Source organism: Hyperoodon ampullatus (assembly GCF_949752795.1).
Source record: "Hyperoodon ampullatus genome assembly, chromosome: 4".
In the NCBI taxonomy this organism is placed as follows: Eukaryota; Metazoa; Chordata; class Mammalia; order Artiodactyla; family Ziphiidae; genus Hyperoodon; species Hyperoodon ampullatus.
Window position 1 is genome coordinate 139,964,558 of NC_136917.1, and position 16,502 is coordinate 139,981,059.

General features: G+C 38.3%; 1 protein-coding gene across 1 annotated transcript in view; it reads left to right on the plus strand.

The window, feature by feature from the left end:
- Positions 1 to 454: 454 nt before the first annotated feature.
- LOC307052809 (uncharacterized protein C5orf34 homolog) overlaps positions 455 to 16,502 on the plus strand; it is a gene marked incomplete at its 3' end in the record, with an annotated part of 30,276 nt that continues 14,228 nt past the window's right edge. The window contains exons 1-5 of the mRNA XM_079703943.1: positions 455 to 711; positions 864 to 953; positions 5,821 to 6,464; positions 8,558 to 8,659; positions 11,757 to 11,880. Of these exons, the coding sequence (XP_079560069.1) occupies positions 517 to 711; positions 864 to 953; positions 5,821 to 6,464; positions 8,558 to 8,659; positions 11,757 to 11,880 (1,155 nt within the window). The 5' untranslated portion in view covers positions 455 to 516. The remainder of the gene's footprint in view (positions 712 to 863; positions 954 to 5,820; positions 6,465 to 8,557; positions 8,660 to 11,756; positions 11,881 to 16,502) is intronic.

Genomic DNA, 16,502 nt, shown 5'->3' on the forward strand with positions numbered 1-16,502 from the left:
TAGCTCTCTGAGTCGTGACATGGATCTACTTCCTTAATGCCAGGCTAGGGGCAAGAATCCAGGTGTTATTTTCCCTTAGGCCTAATAGTTACTTTTGGCCTGCCTTTTACATGTCCTACAAATGATTTGCTGTATTCTTTTTGCAAAGATGGAATTTGCTTGTTGTTTGAAATGAGATACTGAGCATACAGTTTTCAGAAGTTAAACTTCAGAAGTAAAGCTACTAAAATGATAAGAGCATTTATAACTTGGTGGGCCATCTCCCTCTCAGTTATCTTCCACAATGAAGTAGAGCCCTTGGGGTTAATGAAGGCATTCAGATCACATAAGCGTGTATAGCAAGATAATCACTTTTCATTCAACAAAAGTAAATGCAGTGGCAATTTTGTGTTTTGCTTATGTTCATCCACTTATTTTGATAGAACTTTTGTACATGAAGAGAACTATTTGGTGCTACTGTATTTCTTATTTCCTCAGCCTTTGCCTTGGAAGGACATTTTAGCCATAGTCACAATAATGGCGGCTGAAGTGCAAATAGTACTTTATGAAGATGACTCAGTGCAAGTACAATATGTTGATGGTTCCAGATTGCAGCTTTCTCCCTGTGGCTCTGAATTTTTATTTGAAAAAGCACCTCCTATTTCAGCACATCCTTTACAACAACCAGAAAGAATTCGCCAAAGGACACACTTTGTTATTAGCACGTACCGAGTAAGTAAAGATGACACAAAAACTACTCTTTTTAATACTAAAATATTGTTCAGGTGGCCAGAATATGGAAAGTAGTTAGTATTCCAGATTACTGTCATTCTAAGTTGATTTTCAAATCATTTTTTTAAATTACTTTGTATTTCTTTTTGTAGGAGCAGCTACAGCGAGCCCTGGATTTCCGTAACTCCTTTGCTACTTGCCCTTTTTTATCTGAAAGCATCATACCTTCTGAAAGGAAAAAGGTAATATTTTTTAAACTTCATTTTTAAAACAAATATTTGAGGACAAGTAATTACAAACAGGTAGTTTAATATTTAGTCTTCTTCTTCATGACACTTTGAGCATAGACATGTTGCTATAGAACACATAGGCCTATATATTTCCACAGACTAGGGTGTTTTGATATTTTGTACATCGAGACACAGAAGTTATATAGTTTATCTCTCTGCCTTTTTTTTTCCTTTAACATCTTTATTGGAGTATAATTGCTTTACAATGTTGTGTTAGTTTCTGGTGTATAACAAAGTGAATCAGCTATACATATACATATATCCCCATATCCCCTCCCTCTTGCGTCTCCCTACCACCCTCCCTATCCCACCCCTCTAGGTGGTCGTAAAGCACCGAGCTGATCTCCCTGTGCTATGCGGCTGCTTCCCAGTAGCTATCTGTTCTACATTTGGTAGTGTATATATGTCCATGCCGCTCTCTCACTTCGTCCCAGCTTACCGTTCCCCCTCCCTGCATCCTCAAGTCCATTCTCTATGTCTGCATCTTTATTCCTGTCCTGCCCTAGGTTCTTCAGAACCATTTATATGTGTTAGCATATATATGTGTTAGATTCTATATATATTCCATATATATGTGTTAGCATATGGTATTTGTTTTTCTCTTTCTGACTTCACTCTATATGACCGACTCTAGGTCCATCCACCCCACTACAGATAACTCAATTTTGTTTCTTTTTATGGCTGAGTAATATTCCATTGTATATATGTACCACATCTTCTTTATCCATTCGTCTGTCGATGGACACTTAGGTTGCTTCCATGTCCTGGCTATTGTAAATAGTGCTGCCATGAACCTTGGGGTACATGACTCTTTTTTTAAATTTATTTATTTAATTTATTTTATTTTTGGCTGCGTTGGGTCTTCGTTGCTGCGTGCAGACTTTCTCTAGTTGTGGCAAGTGGGGGCTACTCGTTGTTGCGGTGTGCAGGCTTCTCATTGCAGTGGCTTCTCTTGTTGTGGAGCACGGGCTCTAGGTGCATGGGCTTCAGTAGTTGTGGCATGCAGGCTCAGTAGTTGTGGCTCACGGGCTCTAGAGCACAGGCTCAGTAGTTATGGCGCACGGGCTTAGTTGCTCCACGGCATGTGGGATCTTCCTGGACCAGGGCTTGAACCCGTGTCCCCTGTGTTGGCAGGCGGATTCTTAACCACTGCGCCACCAGGGAAGCCCACATGACTCTTTTTGAATTATGGTTTTCTCAGGGTATATGCCCAGTAGTGGGATTGCTGGGTCATATGGTAGTTGTATTTTTAGTTTTTTAAGGAACCTCCATACTGTTCTCCATAGTGGCTGTATCGATTTACATTCCCACCAACAGTGCAAGAGGGTTCCCTTTTCTCCACACCCTCTCCAGCATTTATTGTTTGTAGATTTTTTGATGACTCTCTGCCTTTTTTTTTTTGTAGAAGAGGATTATACTCAGAACTTTACAGATTGGTGACTTTTTGATTCTCAGAGGTGTCAAAATTAACAAATTTTGTGGCCGTTTTAAGTAGCTTATGTGTAGTTATTTGTTAATGTGTAGTAGAGATGTGTAATTACTTACGGGTATACACATTTTATTCTTTCATTCTATTTTGAACTTTTAGGAGTAATAATAACCATCATTTCTTGAGGGTTTACTATGTGCCAAGAACTAGGAATAGTATTAAAAATATTTAATAACACCAGTATGGCATGGGTACCTGTTGATCAAAGTGGATGTCCAAACAATCAAAACCAGGTGTATTGGCTACCTACCAAACCCCTTTTTACAGGTGAGGGAACTAAATCTCAGAGAGTTTACCTAAATTGTCCATGAAAATTTTCTAAGTGGAAAAGTCAGGATCTGAACCCAGTCTATCTGACTCTGAAGACTGTGTCTCTTAAGCACTTTCTGCTACAGTCATGATGCTCGCCTGCTTACTGAGTAATTTTCTGTTGTATTGTCTCATGGCAAAGGAGTCAAGAAAAATTGTAAGCTAATAACTTAGTTTACAAGGCCGTTTTTTTCCATTGTATCTTTTTTTTTTTTTCCCGTCTGCATTGGGTCTTTGTCGCTGCACGTGGGCTTTCTCTAGTTGCGGTGAGCGGGGGCTACTGTTCGTTGTGGTGCACAGGCTTCTCATTGCGGTGGCTTCTCTTGTTGGGGAGCACGGGCTCTAGGCACATGGGCTTCAGTAGTTGCGGCATGTGGCCTCAGTATTTGCAGTGCATGGGCTCTAGGGCATGCTGGCTTCAGTAGTTGTGGCGCACAGTAGTTGTGGCGCACGGGCTTCAGTAGTTGTTGCACACAGGCTCTACAGCACAGGCTCAATAGTTGTGGCGCACAGGCTTAGTTGCTCCACGGCATGTGGGATATTCCCGGACCAGGGATCAAACCTGTGTCCCCTGTATTGGCAGGTGGATTCTTAACCACTGAGCCACCAAGGAAGTCCATCCACTGTATCTTTTGAGTGGTTACGTAGTATTCATTGAAACTACGTAACTCGCTGCTGATGCTGCAGTAGGATCATTAGGTTGTCTAATTCTAGAAAAAAGAATTGTCTGAACCATCCTTATAAAGCAGCTTTGCCATCAATGAATACTGCCCTTAACTTTTTTATAATTTTTTTAATTGAAGTATAGTTGATTTACAATGGCATGCCAATCTGCTGTACAGCAAAGTGACTCAGTTATACACATATAGACATTCTTTTTTTTTTTGCAGTACGTGGGCCTCTCACTGTTGTGGCCTCTCCCATTGCAGAGCACAGGCTCCGAACGTGCAGGCTCAGCGGCCATGACTCACGGGCCCAGCCACTCCGCGGCATGTGGGATCTTCCCGGACTGGGGCATGAACCCTTGTCCCCTGCATTGGCAGGCAGACTCTCAACCACTGCGCCACCAGGGACGCCCGACATTCTTTTTTTTTAATATTCTTTTCCATTACGGTTTATCCCAGGAGATTGGATATAGTTCCCTGTGCTATACAGTAGACCTTGTTGTTTATCCATTCTAAATGTAATAGTTTGCATCTACCAACCCCAAATTCCCAGTCCATCCCTCTCCCTTCCCCCCCCACCCCCTTGGCAACCACAAGTCTGATCTCTATATGTCTGTGAGTCTGTTTCTGTTTTGTAGATAGGTTCATTTGTGCCACATTTTGTTTATTTATATTTATTTATTTATTTGTTTTATTTTTGGCTGTGTTGGGTCTTCATTGCTGCATACGGGCTTTCTCTAGTTGCAGTGAGCAGGGGCTACTCTTCGTTGTGGTGCGTGGGCGTCTCATTGTGGTGGCTTCTCTTGTTGCGGAGCACGGGCCCTAGGCACGCGGGCTTCAGTAGTTGTGGCGTACGGGCTTAGTTGCTCCACGGCATGTGGGATCTTTCCAGACCAGGGCTCAAACCCGTGTCCCCTACATTGGCAGGTGGATTCTTAACCACTGTGCCACCTGGGAAGCCCTGTGCCACATTTTAGATTCCACATATATGTGATATCATATGGTATTTGTCTTTCCCTTTCTGACTTACTTCACTTAGTACAGTAATCTCTAGTTGTATCCATGTTGCTGCAAATGGTATGAATACTTCCCTTAATTTTAGCACACTAATATCTGTACACATAGATAGCACTGTAAATTTACGAGGCTTTCTTGACAGTAGTTTTCGTAAATCTAAGGTTTTATATAAATGGAAGGTGAAATGTGTAGTTTGGCAAGCTTAACTGATTAAAAGACTGTTATGTGACACTTGCCGTTTTTATCTTATATGAAAAGATGCAACAGGCACTGTTACCTATTATGAATCTGTTTGCTGTTGGTCCAGATCAGTTTACCTTTAAGTAATTCAATTTTTTTTTTTTTTTATGGCTGTGTTGGGTCTTCGTTTCTGTGCGAGGGCTTTCTCTAGTTGTGGCAAGTGGGGGCCACTCCTCATCGCGGTGCGCGGGCCTCTCACTATCGCGGCCTCTCTTGTTGCGGAGCACAGGCTCCAGAGGCGCAGGCTCAGTAATTGTGGCTCACGGGGCCAGCTGCTCCGTGGCATGTGGGATCTTCCCAGACCAGGGCTTGAACCCGTGTGTCCTGCATTGGCAGGCGGACTCTCAACCACTGCGCCACCAGGGAAGCCCCAGTAATTCGATTTTTTAAAAAATATTACCCTTTAAGGCACCCGGAATTTATTTTAGTGTGTGCTGTACCTGGTGCTATGTAGGAAGAGTACCTTATACATGTTATCCTATTTAGTCCATGTGATAATCCTTTGAGATAGCATTTCCCAAATGCTGTTCAATAATTTCTGTACCATTTATTAAATATGTAACTCTCCCTTTCCCCCCTTGTTTTGAAAAACTTATGTTATCATATGTAACATTTTGAGACACGGTTGAGTCTGTTTCTATGTTCTCTAAATTGTTCTGTCAGTGATTTTTACGCTGGTTCCATACCATTTAGGTTATGATTGCTTTTCATACAGTAGTGCTGGTGTTCCCTCATTTATATTTTTCAGAATAGACTTTTGGGGAGGGGCTGAAAATCTATTTATCTCTGATTCATTGTACACTTTAAATCAAAATACGTTTAACATTAAATATAACCAAGTTGATTTTTCTTTTTCTTCTTTTCTGTCCTTTTTGTCAGAGAGTGTGTGTGTGTGTTTTATGTCTACTTTTCTAAGAAATAATCTTAACAGTAGCAAGTGTTCTCTGGAAAACCATATATAGGCTGACATTTTTCATTCTTTCTAGGTAGTAGAACACACAACTTTAAGAGCTTTCTTAAGTAATATGTAAGTATCAAATGTATGGAAAAATTGGACTGTTAACAGAAAATACCATCCCTTTTTCTCCCCTCAACTCAGCATATATTCACTGACATCTCAGAAGTCAGATGGCCCGGTCTTGATACTGATGATGGCATGATATGTATGCAGAGTGGCACCGTGAAGATATCATCTTTAGATGGTCATGCATACCTTTGCCTGCCCAAATCTCAGCATGAATTTACAGTACATTTTTTGTGTAAAGTAAGCCAGAAGCCAGACTCATCTATAGTACTGTCAGAAAAAATTAATAAAGCCAAAAAGGACAAACTAGTTGAAAAAGCTGGCAAAATCTGTACATATGGAAGTTTATCAGGACAGAGACTGAAGAATAAAGAAAATGAACTTTATTATCAGATCACGAAACCCAAAGAACCTTTAGAGAAGAGTTGTGTAAATGGAACTGAAGGGAGGGAGGCGCTGTCTTCACCTGGGACAAAAGACACATGTGTATACACATGGGTAAAGCAGTGCTGGTCTGTGGCCTCCTGTCCAGAGGAATGGGAATATCCTTTGTCTTTAGCACTTCGTTTTCATAATAAAATCAGTAATATGTCTGGAACTGATGCAGATATCACCCAGAAGAGAATTTTAACTTCTGACGTTTCTGAGGAAAGAGGAAAAGAAGTTTCTGTTCTTCCCAGGGCCCTGTTACTAAGCTGTCCTGTCCCACACCTGCACAGGTAATGGAAGAATGACTTATTTGTCCTAATGCTTTTGTCAGAACCAGACCTTACCTAAGGATCATTTTTCTTTCTGAATCATCTGATACCATGCATAAGGAAAGTTCAGTTGATCTAAAACTTTGCTTGTAACGGATAGTAAATAATGTCCCCAGCTAATGTGTTGCTTATATTTCTTACTTTACATCCATGCATTGGATGTTGGTGGAAGGCTGACTACACTAGGTACTTTGTTAAGCATGGAGACTGTAGAGATGATTAAGAGTCCCTGCTTTCTAGGAGCTTAGAGTCTAGTAAGGGTCACTATCACTGAAAAGATTGTTAAAGTGTGGTAAGTGACGGCACAGAGCTCTGTGGGAGCGAGCCCTGGGAAGCATCCGCTGCTGCTTAGTGGAAACTGTTAGCTCTTTTGCTGGAGCATGGACCTGACAAGTGTGTGATCATGGGTTCTTTCTTTCATACATAGCCTCAGAGGACACCCTTGTCTTTGGTTAACTGACTGTAAATATGTCCATCTTCAACAGGGATAGACATGGAGAGGCTTCTGGATGGCTAGGTACAAACCTTTTACCTTCACTAAGAAATGAATAGCCTAATGGTTATAGATTTGTAACATGAACTCTGTATAAGTAGTGTAGTAATAATGATAATAGCTAACACAGAGCACTTACTTTGTGCCAGGCATGGTTATACTTTACCTATTTTGTCCTCATAGTAACCCCATGAGGTAAGTACTATTATCAGCCCCATTTTGTAGAGGAACTTGAGACACAGAAATGTTAAATAACCCAAGCACAGTCTCACACCTAGTGCTTGTAGAATTGGGATATGATCCCAGGTAGTCTTCTGAGTACATATTTGTTATTGGAAACAAAAAATGGGAATGATTTTTAGCCTTGTCATGATTATGTAGTTAGAATTGGGAATTCCAGTATTATAAAGTACACATCAAAAGAGATTTATGCTTCTAAATTAACAGTTTTTCAATAACTTGCCACTGGCGTTGATTGAAATCCATTATCCTCAGGCATGGCTTAACAGGCCTTCCGTTACATGGTCTCTTCGTGGGTCTGTAATCCTCACCACTCTTGCCCTTGCTTTCTCTACTCTTGCTAAACTGGACTTCTTGCGGTCCATAGAATTCTCGCCCAAGCTTTCTTTTACCACGGCACCTACTCTTTCCATGCCAGGAACACTCCCTTTATCTCTCTCAGCTCACTAACTTATGCTCATTTCCAGGTCTTAGCATAAATAAGCCTTTCTTCCTTAGGGTCATTATTCTGAAGTCCCTAGATTAGATTAGGCTCTATACAATCCCATAGCATACAGTAATTCTCTTTTCTTTATGTTCAGTATCTACTACTTTATGTCCCTGCTAGATAGAATCTCCATTGAGGGCAGGGACCATGTCTGCTTTCTTGGGTGTCATATCCATAGTGTGTATTGCACAGTGCCTGGCTCACCATAGATATTTCAGTAAATATTTATTGTTTGAATCCTAAATTTTAAAGGTTAGTGAAACTTAATTTATGTATTTATGCTGAGATTCAATAATGAGATTATTAGAAATACTAAGAAAAATACATGGAAAAATAAGATTACAGTTGACTCTTGGACAACATGGATTTGAACTGTGTGGGTCCACTTATACGCAGGGTTTTTTCAATAAATATAGTGCTTGTATTTTTATTTTTCAGATGTTTAAATGAACTAAGTATGGGGTGAAAGTTTGTGTTCGATTAGAGATCACAATTTGGGGAATCAACAGAACTAGGGTTTGAGTCCTGATTTTATCCAAACTGTTTCAGCTTCCTGCCCTTGGGTGAGTCATTTATAAACTCCTTTGTTTTTGAGGCAGAGATAACAGTACTCGGTTTTCTACTGCACTGGGGTTAGTGCCCCCAACCCCCATGTTGTTCAAGGGTCAACTGTAGTTTTAAATTTCATTAATGCACTTTCATATTAATTTTTACTTTTCTTTGATCTAATGACTTCGAGAAATAAATCTTACTACAGTAGCACTGTTCTCTTCACTTCTAAAGGTAATTATGTTAGGCAACCAGAATTAATAGCTTGTATTTTGTCCTTCACAGGTGGAATTTTTGTGATTCACTTTCACAGAGACAGTTTGGTGAAGAAGAATATTCCTATCCTGAACTAGTGAAAGTGGTTTGGTACAAGGGTATTACCTATAGGTAAGGCACTTGTGTTGCATTTGGAGCTATTTAGCAATGTCACAGAGGGTATAGGACTAGCCTTGTGGATAGACTCCCCCGTGAGTACAGTTTTGCCTGGGGCCACCATTCTCCTGTGTTTGGCCCTGAGTTTTACAGATCTCTATGTGTACTAATAAAATTTAATTTAAATTAAATTTAATTAAAACTGAATAAAATTTAATAATTTTATTAGTCCACATAGATGTCTTGTGACTAATTCACATTAACCACATTCACAAGATTTTTGTGACAACGCCAAAGCCAATGAGGGATTAGTTTTGCTTGTGAATGAAGTGTTTTGCCAGTTATTTAGGATACCGCTTCCAAGCAACAGGGGATCTAGTCATCTGAATTAGTCACATCAGAAGGATGCCTGTTGAGCATGGAATTAGAGGAGAAGTTAGCTAGCCTAGGAGAGATTTCAGCCACCATTCATGCCACAAATATTCACTGAATGTCTCCTCTGTGTCTGAACTATTCTATTGAATTATCCCTATTCTACCACAAAGTACCCCTCTCTAATGACTAGTGTTTACTTTTATTTTTAAAAATTTTTTGTTGAAGTATAGTTGATTTACAATGTTGTGTTAGGTTCAGGTGTACAGCAAAGTGATTCAGTTATACATATATATGTATGTGTGTGTGTATGTATATACATATATTCTTTTTCAGATTCTTTTCCCTTAGAGATTATTACAAAATATTGAGTATAGTTCTCTGTGCTATACAGTAGGTCCCCGTTGGTTATCTATTTTATATATAGTCGTGTGTATATGTTAATCCCAAACTCCTAATTTATGCCTCCTGCCCTTTCCCCTTTGGTAACCACAAGTTTGTTTTCTATGTCTGTGGGTCTATTTCCGTTTTACAAATAAGTTCATTTGTTTTGTTTTGTTTTGTTTTTTAAGATTCCACATGTAAGTGATATCATACGATACTTGTCTTTCTCTGTCTGGCTTACTTCACTTAGTATGATAATCTCCGGGTCCATCCATGTTGCTGCAAATGGCATTATTTCATTCTTGTTTAAGGCCAAGTGGTATTCCATTGTATATTATACCACATCTTCTTTATCCATTCATCTGTCAATGGACATTTAGGTTGCTTCTGTGTCTTGGCTATTGTAAATAGTGCTGCTATGAACATTGGGGTGCACGTATCTTTTTGAATTAGACATTTCATCTTTTCTGGATATGTACCCAGGAGTGGGACTGCTGGATCATATGGTAACTCTATTTTTAGTTTTTTAAGGAACCTCCATACTCTTCTCCATAGTGGCTACACCAATTTACATTCCCACCAACAGTGTAGGAGGGTTCCCTTTTCTCCACATCCTCACCAACATTTGTTATTTGTGATCTTTTTGATGATGGCCATTCTGACTGGTGTGAGGTGATACCTCACTGTAGTTTTGATTTGCATTTCTCTAATAATTAGCAATGTTGAGCAGTTTTTCATGTGCCTGTTGGCCATCTGTATGTCTTCTTTGGAGAAATGTCTATTTAGATCTTCTGCCCAGTTTTTAATTGGGTTGTTTGTTTTTTTGATATTGAGCTGTGTGAGCTGTTTATATATTTTGGAAATTAATCCCTGGTCAGTAGCATCATTTGCAGATATATTCTACCGGTCCATAGGTTGCCTTTTCGTTTTGTTTATGGTTTCCTTTGCTGTGCAAAAGCTTTTAAGTTTAATTAGGTTTAGAGAAACTTAGAGAAATTAAAGAAACAATTCCACTTACCATCACATCAAAAAGAATGAAATACCTAGGAATAAACCTACCTAAGGAGACAAAAGACCCGTACTCTGAAAATTGTAAGACACTGATGAAAGAAATTGAAGACGACACAAACAGGTGGAAAGATATACCGTGTTCTTAGATTGGAAACATCGACATTGTTAAAATGACTATACTACCCAAGGCAATCTACAGATTCATTGCAATCCCTATCAAATTACCAATGGCATTTTTCACAGAACTTGAACAAAAAAATCTTAAAATTTGTATGGAGACACAAAAGACCCCAAATAGCCAAAGTAATCTAGAGAAAGAAAAATGGAGCTGGAAGAATCAGGCTCCCTGACTTCAGACTATACTACAAAGCTACAGTAATCAGAGTAGTATGGTACTGGCACAAAAACAGACATATAGATCAATGGAATAGGATAGAAAGTGCTGAAATAAATCCACGCACCTCTGGTCAATTAATCTATGACAAAGGAGACAAGACTATACAATGGAGAAAAAACAGTCTCTTTAATAAGTGGTGCTGGGAAGACTGGAGAGCTACATGTAAAAGAATGAAATTAGAACATTCTCTAACACTATATACAAAAATAAACTCAAAATGGATTAAAGACTTGAATGTAATACTGGGAACCATAAAACTCCTAGAGGAAAATATGGGCAGCACACTCCAAAGAGTGTTCAAAAGATAAGTTGCAGCAATATCTTTTTGGATCTGTTTCCTAGAGTAATGGAAATAAAAACAAAAATAAACAAATGAGACCTAAACCCACCCCCTTCTGACAATATGTTCTTCATATACGTTTCAATAAAATTGACTTGGCTTAAGTTTTTATAAATTATATACCCAATACCTTGACTGTACCTGGCTGCTCCAGGTACAGTCACCTTCTCTTAGGGGTGGCTCCTTTTACACATGGCTAACCTCATCCATCAGGTATTGATTCTACTAGTTTCATTTTTACAGAATAATATTATTTTTAGGTTCTGGAGTTGTCATATTTAACTCCTATGCAGTGGGCGTTGCTTTGATGACTATAATGTACCAGCCACTGTGAGTGGCAGTGGGATACCAGGATGATAAGACAAGATGCCTGACTTCTAGAAGTTGAGCTTAGTTGAAATAGATACATTAACCAATTCTGGGTGTTCTGTTTATTTTTTGCAAAAAAATTAATTTAGCTGGTTGATGTGCAGAGTATGAAATTATCCTTTTTTTTAGATAGGCAAAAAAAACCCTTATACTACCTTTTTTTTTAATATGATTGCCATCATCTATATGTTAATCTCAATGAGAAAAATATTTTTTTAATGATTATTTCTTTTCCTTAGACTTACCCACAAAAATATGAACTCAATAGAGGTTTATCCTGGAGATGGATCTGTTTTCAAATCAGAAGGAGCTTATTTGGGAAACTATTTTACATATTATTCCATTCAAGAAGGATCAGAAGAGGTAAGTTGACAACGAGGTCTCAGCTCAAGAAGATTTTTGGTACATAGCTGTTTCTAAATAATTCTGAATATATATATATATATATATATATATATATGGGAAATTTGATCTTTTATAAAATTTCTTGCTACTACTTCTTAGTCTAGAGAATTAATATAATCTTACTGCCAGTATTGGCACAGTAATTACTAACTGCCTTATTTTTGCTGTATTCTCATCCAGTATTCTGTCATCCATTTGCCTAAGCAGTTTGTGTTTAAATCAGAAGTTAAATTTCTTCTGTCATAGAATTTATCAATAGGAAACACTGAAACCAGCAATATTATTTTGAATCAGTATACTTCTTTGAATTAATATTTGCATATTAAAAAGCACATTCTTTTCTCTCCACATACAATTGCTTGCATATTTAAAACACCTCTTAACTCCTAAATCTTCATATACAATTAGAACATTGAACAGGATCGTTCTGTTGTTGAAAACAGTGAAACATAACATGATCTATTTAATATATCAGACCAAATGTAATCATGTGGAAATTTTGTTAATAGTCTAAATTTGCTTGTTCCCAGTCTGACACTTGAAATCCACCCTTTTATAGGGATTACTATAGTATCACACAACTTTGCTTTGCAGGATGGAACATAATACGTTTTCTTTCTCTATTACAGAGTATTTGAGTGATAAGATTATCAGGGTTGCTAGGAAGGAGACTTAAAACTAGAGCAGATTTTTTTTTAACTAGGGAAAATTTCAAACATATGCAAAAGCAGAAAGACTAGCGTTAACAGACCTTCATGTACCCATTACCCAGCTTGTTCCATCTATACTTCCCACTGCCCCCTCCACTCCCTATTTACTTTTAAGTAAATCCCAAGTATCATTTTATTCATAAATATTTTAGTATATATTAGAGCAGATTCCCTGCTGAAGTCTATTTGTAGGAAAGTATTTATTCAATAAATATTAATTGAACATTCGTAGGCAGGCACTCTTCTAAGCACTGGGTAAAGATGAAGCGTTCTTGCAGTCAAGAGTTCACAGTCTAGTAGTCAGTCAGGCAAACAGGCAAATGAGACGAAAGCATGACCAGTAATAGTAGTGTGTGTGTGTGTGCGCGTGCGTGTGCGTGTGTGCACGCACGCACATGTGTAGTGCATAAGATGATTCAGTAAACAGGCAAATAGAGTGGGTATGCATGTACATCCACATTACTGACTGCTGTGTATCGAGAGTTCAAAAAACTACAAGGCAAATACAGAACATCTTCCTGGAGCTTCAGTTTTACCCAAAGGTGTCATGGGGAGGGGGTGATAATTTTTATACTGAAGCAAACATATCACATGTGCTTTGGAGATAAAACAAAACTTCCAGACAAGTTAGTTGTGCCTTTGTGGTGGACTGCTTTGGGCTTTACACACTCAGACCCCAGTGAGCAACACATTCATTCTCCTCTGTCTACTTGAGTGAAAAGATTTAGAAACAATTGGCTTTCTTTTGGGAGTAAAATTGTTTGCTCCTTACTTTAACCCATATTCCAAAATAAATTCCAGGTGGATTAAAGGGCTAAATGTAAGAAACCAAACTTTATTTTTATTAAAAGAAAATAGAAGGACAGTGTTTATAGTGTTGTGATAGGGAAGGCCTTCTTATGTACAATACAGAAAACCAGAAGGCATAAAGAAAAGTTTGATCAGCTTGAAATTTTTAAATGTATGTTAAATTTTAAATATTTAACTTCTGTTAAATTAGATAAAGTAAAAAAGACAAAGGCCTGGAAGAAAATATTGTACACTATAAATCATTAATAAAAAGACCAAAGAAAAACCTAATAGAAAAATGAGCAAAGGATAAGAATGATTATGCCATGTAACCCATAGTATTTGAAAACATGTTCAACTTTACTACTTGCATCAAAGAAATGCAGATTAAAATAACAATGATATAATATTTTTCACTCATCAAATTGTCAGAAGGTTGATGATATTTACTGCCAGCAAGTGTATGGGGAAAAGGGGTGCTTTCATAGTGTTGATTGGAGTGTAAATTGATTCATGAAGGCCAACTTGATAATATCAAGTAAAATTGGCTAGAAATTCTGCTTCTAAAGTATCTATCCTAGAAAAATATGAGCACATATATACAAAGAAGCATGGCCAAGGATGTGGACTGTGGTCTTGTTTGTAGTAGCGAAAAACTGGAAGTAACCTAAATGTTCATCAGTAGAAAATGGTGAAATAAGCTGTGGTGATCAGGTCGTGGGAATGTTGGAAGCAGTTTAAAAGAATGAGGAAGATGTAGACGCATAGAAAGACAGATATTGAAAGATCTCCAAAATGCTGTTGAGTGAAAAAAAAGTTGCATGAGAAGATGTACAATGATATCTTCTGTGTAAAGAACAAAAAACAAACCCCAAACCCAATTATGTTACTGTATATAATACATGTGTAAATGCACAGGGAAAGATCTGGGCAGATAAAAACTAAACTGAAGTGGTTACTTTTGGGGAGGAATCTGGGATTTTGTGAGGGAGGAAGAGTCAGGAGGGACTGAAATATTTTTGAACTCTTCCCACCAAAATATAGTAATGTACCATTGCTTGTATAATTAAAAATTTAAAGAGGAAAGATTGACAGGGACTGACAGTGTAAGTGCTTCCATAGAGATAAACACTTGGTGCTTTGGGCCCACATAAGGAAGGGTACCTGACCCTGTTTGGGAGGCTCCAGGAAAGCCTTCTGGAGAAAGACATGGCAGGAGGAGTTATGCAAGAGAGGGCTGGATGTTAGAGGAGCATATAGCTAAGGGAACACTGTTCTTGCTCAACTCTTTGCATGGCTGGCCTTTTGTCATTAGAATTTCTATTTAAATGTCACCTCCTCAAGGAAGCTTTTCCTGACTATCCAGATTAAAGAAGCTACCCATGACACTCCCTATCAAGGTACCCTCCTCTTTTTTTCTTCTTGGCATTTAGTACTTTGTGACATTTTCATATTGATCAATGTTTGTTTACTAACTAACCCACCTAGAGGTAAGCCTTGTCTTGTTCAACACACTATTTTGCTAGTGCATAGAACAGTAGATAAATGTCATCTAACTGGAGGCAAGAGTCTGGGGCCAGTATGGAATGTTGAAGGAAATGAAAATGCTGTGGTAGGCTGTAGTAGACTAAAACAGAGGTAGAATGGTGGGGGAAATGTCCACAGAAGAGATTAGACCAAGTTGAGCCAGTTCATTAATGGAGCATGAGAAACCCTATTGCTTTTGGAGAGCCACTGCAGGATTTAAGTAGGGAAGTGACATCATATTTTTGTTAGGTCATTTCAGAGGAAGATGAACTGAGATGGGGAAGCAGTGGCACTTCAAGCTGTAGAACCAGTTAGAAGACATGTATAGTAGTGCAGAGAAGGAAGTATGAGGGCCAGGCAGTGGTAATGAGAATGGAAAGATAAGAATGGACCCAAGAAATATTAAGGAGACAGAGCTAATGACTGAACGGGATAGTGGGGATGAGGAAGGAGTTGAAAATGATGCCAAGTTATTGACTTAATCAGTGAGTGGTGGTACCAGGCACTGGATTAAACCAAAAATTTTTTAAACCTAAACTGTATTGATGATGGCATTTTTTTAACTTACCAAGAGATTTCCATAAAAGATTTAAATTCTATTATAGTTCAGTCCCATCTGCCTGATAGTAATTGAAAGAAACTCTTAATTGTAAGATGCATCTTTATTTAAGAGAGGTTAAATTGTGAAAAATAAGCATTTTAGAATTGATGAAATTAGGCAGTGGAAAAAGACAAGAACCTTCGAGGAACTCAGTATCCAATAGAGAAAGACATAAATAATTAAGGTGCGATATTTTGAGTGCCTACCATGTGACTTAGCCCACTGTGCTAATAAATGCTGAGGATACAGAGGTCAGCAAAACAGATTCAGCCCCTACCTTCACGAAGCTCCATTCTAGCAGAGAAGACCAACATTAAGTATAAAACATTAAATTGAAATTGTAATGGAAACCAAGAAGCAGGAATAGAGGTTTTCTGTGCTTGTAGACATAACTAGGGGATTCACCTAGCGTATGGGACCTCCTTAATGACTTCCCTGATGCTGAAGGAAAAGTAGGAGTTAGTCAGACAAAGGGAGGTGATGGAGGGAGGGAGCTGAGTTCTAGGAAGAGGGAATAACATGTAATGATTGACATACCAGAGGTAAATATGAAGTAGGAGAGAGGGGAAAAAAATGCAGATTTTGAAGGGAAGGTAATTTCATTTTGACATGTTGAAGTTGAAATGTCTTTGTGATATCCGGTAGAGATTTAGATATTCAAGTCTACAGTCCAGGATAAAAGAGGAGAGACTATTTTTTAAGTACCATACTATAGACTAAATTCTGTCCCAACTGCTTTATATATGTATTATTTCATTAATCCTCGGGACAATCTGGATGGTAGGTAGTATCCCCATTTCATAGGTTGTAGGCACTGAAACTTAACACAAGTTTGTATAACCTGCCCATCATTATAGTAGTGAAAGGCACACTTGTGATTTGAATCCAGCTCCGACTTTGAAGCTTATTTTCTCTCACTGATGGTAGAGTATGGGCAACACTCTCTTGTGGTT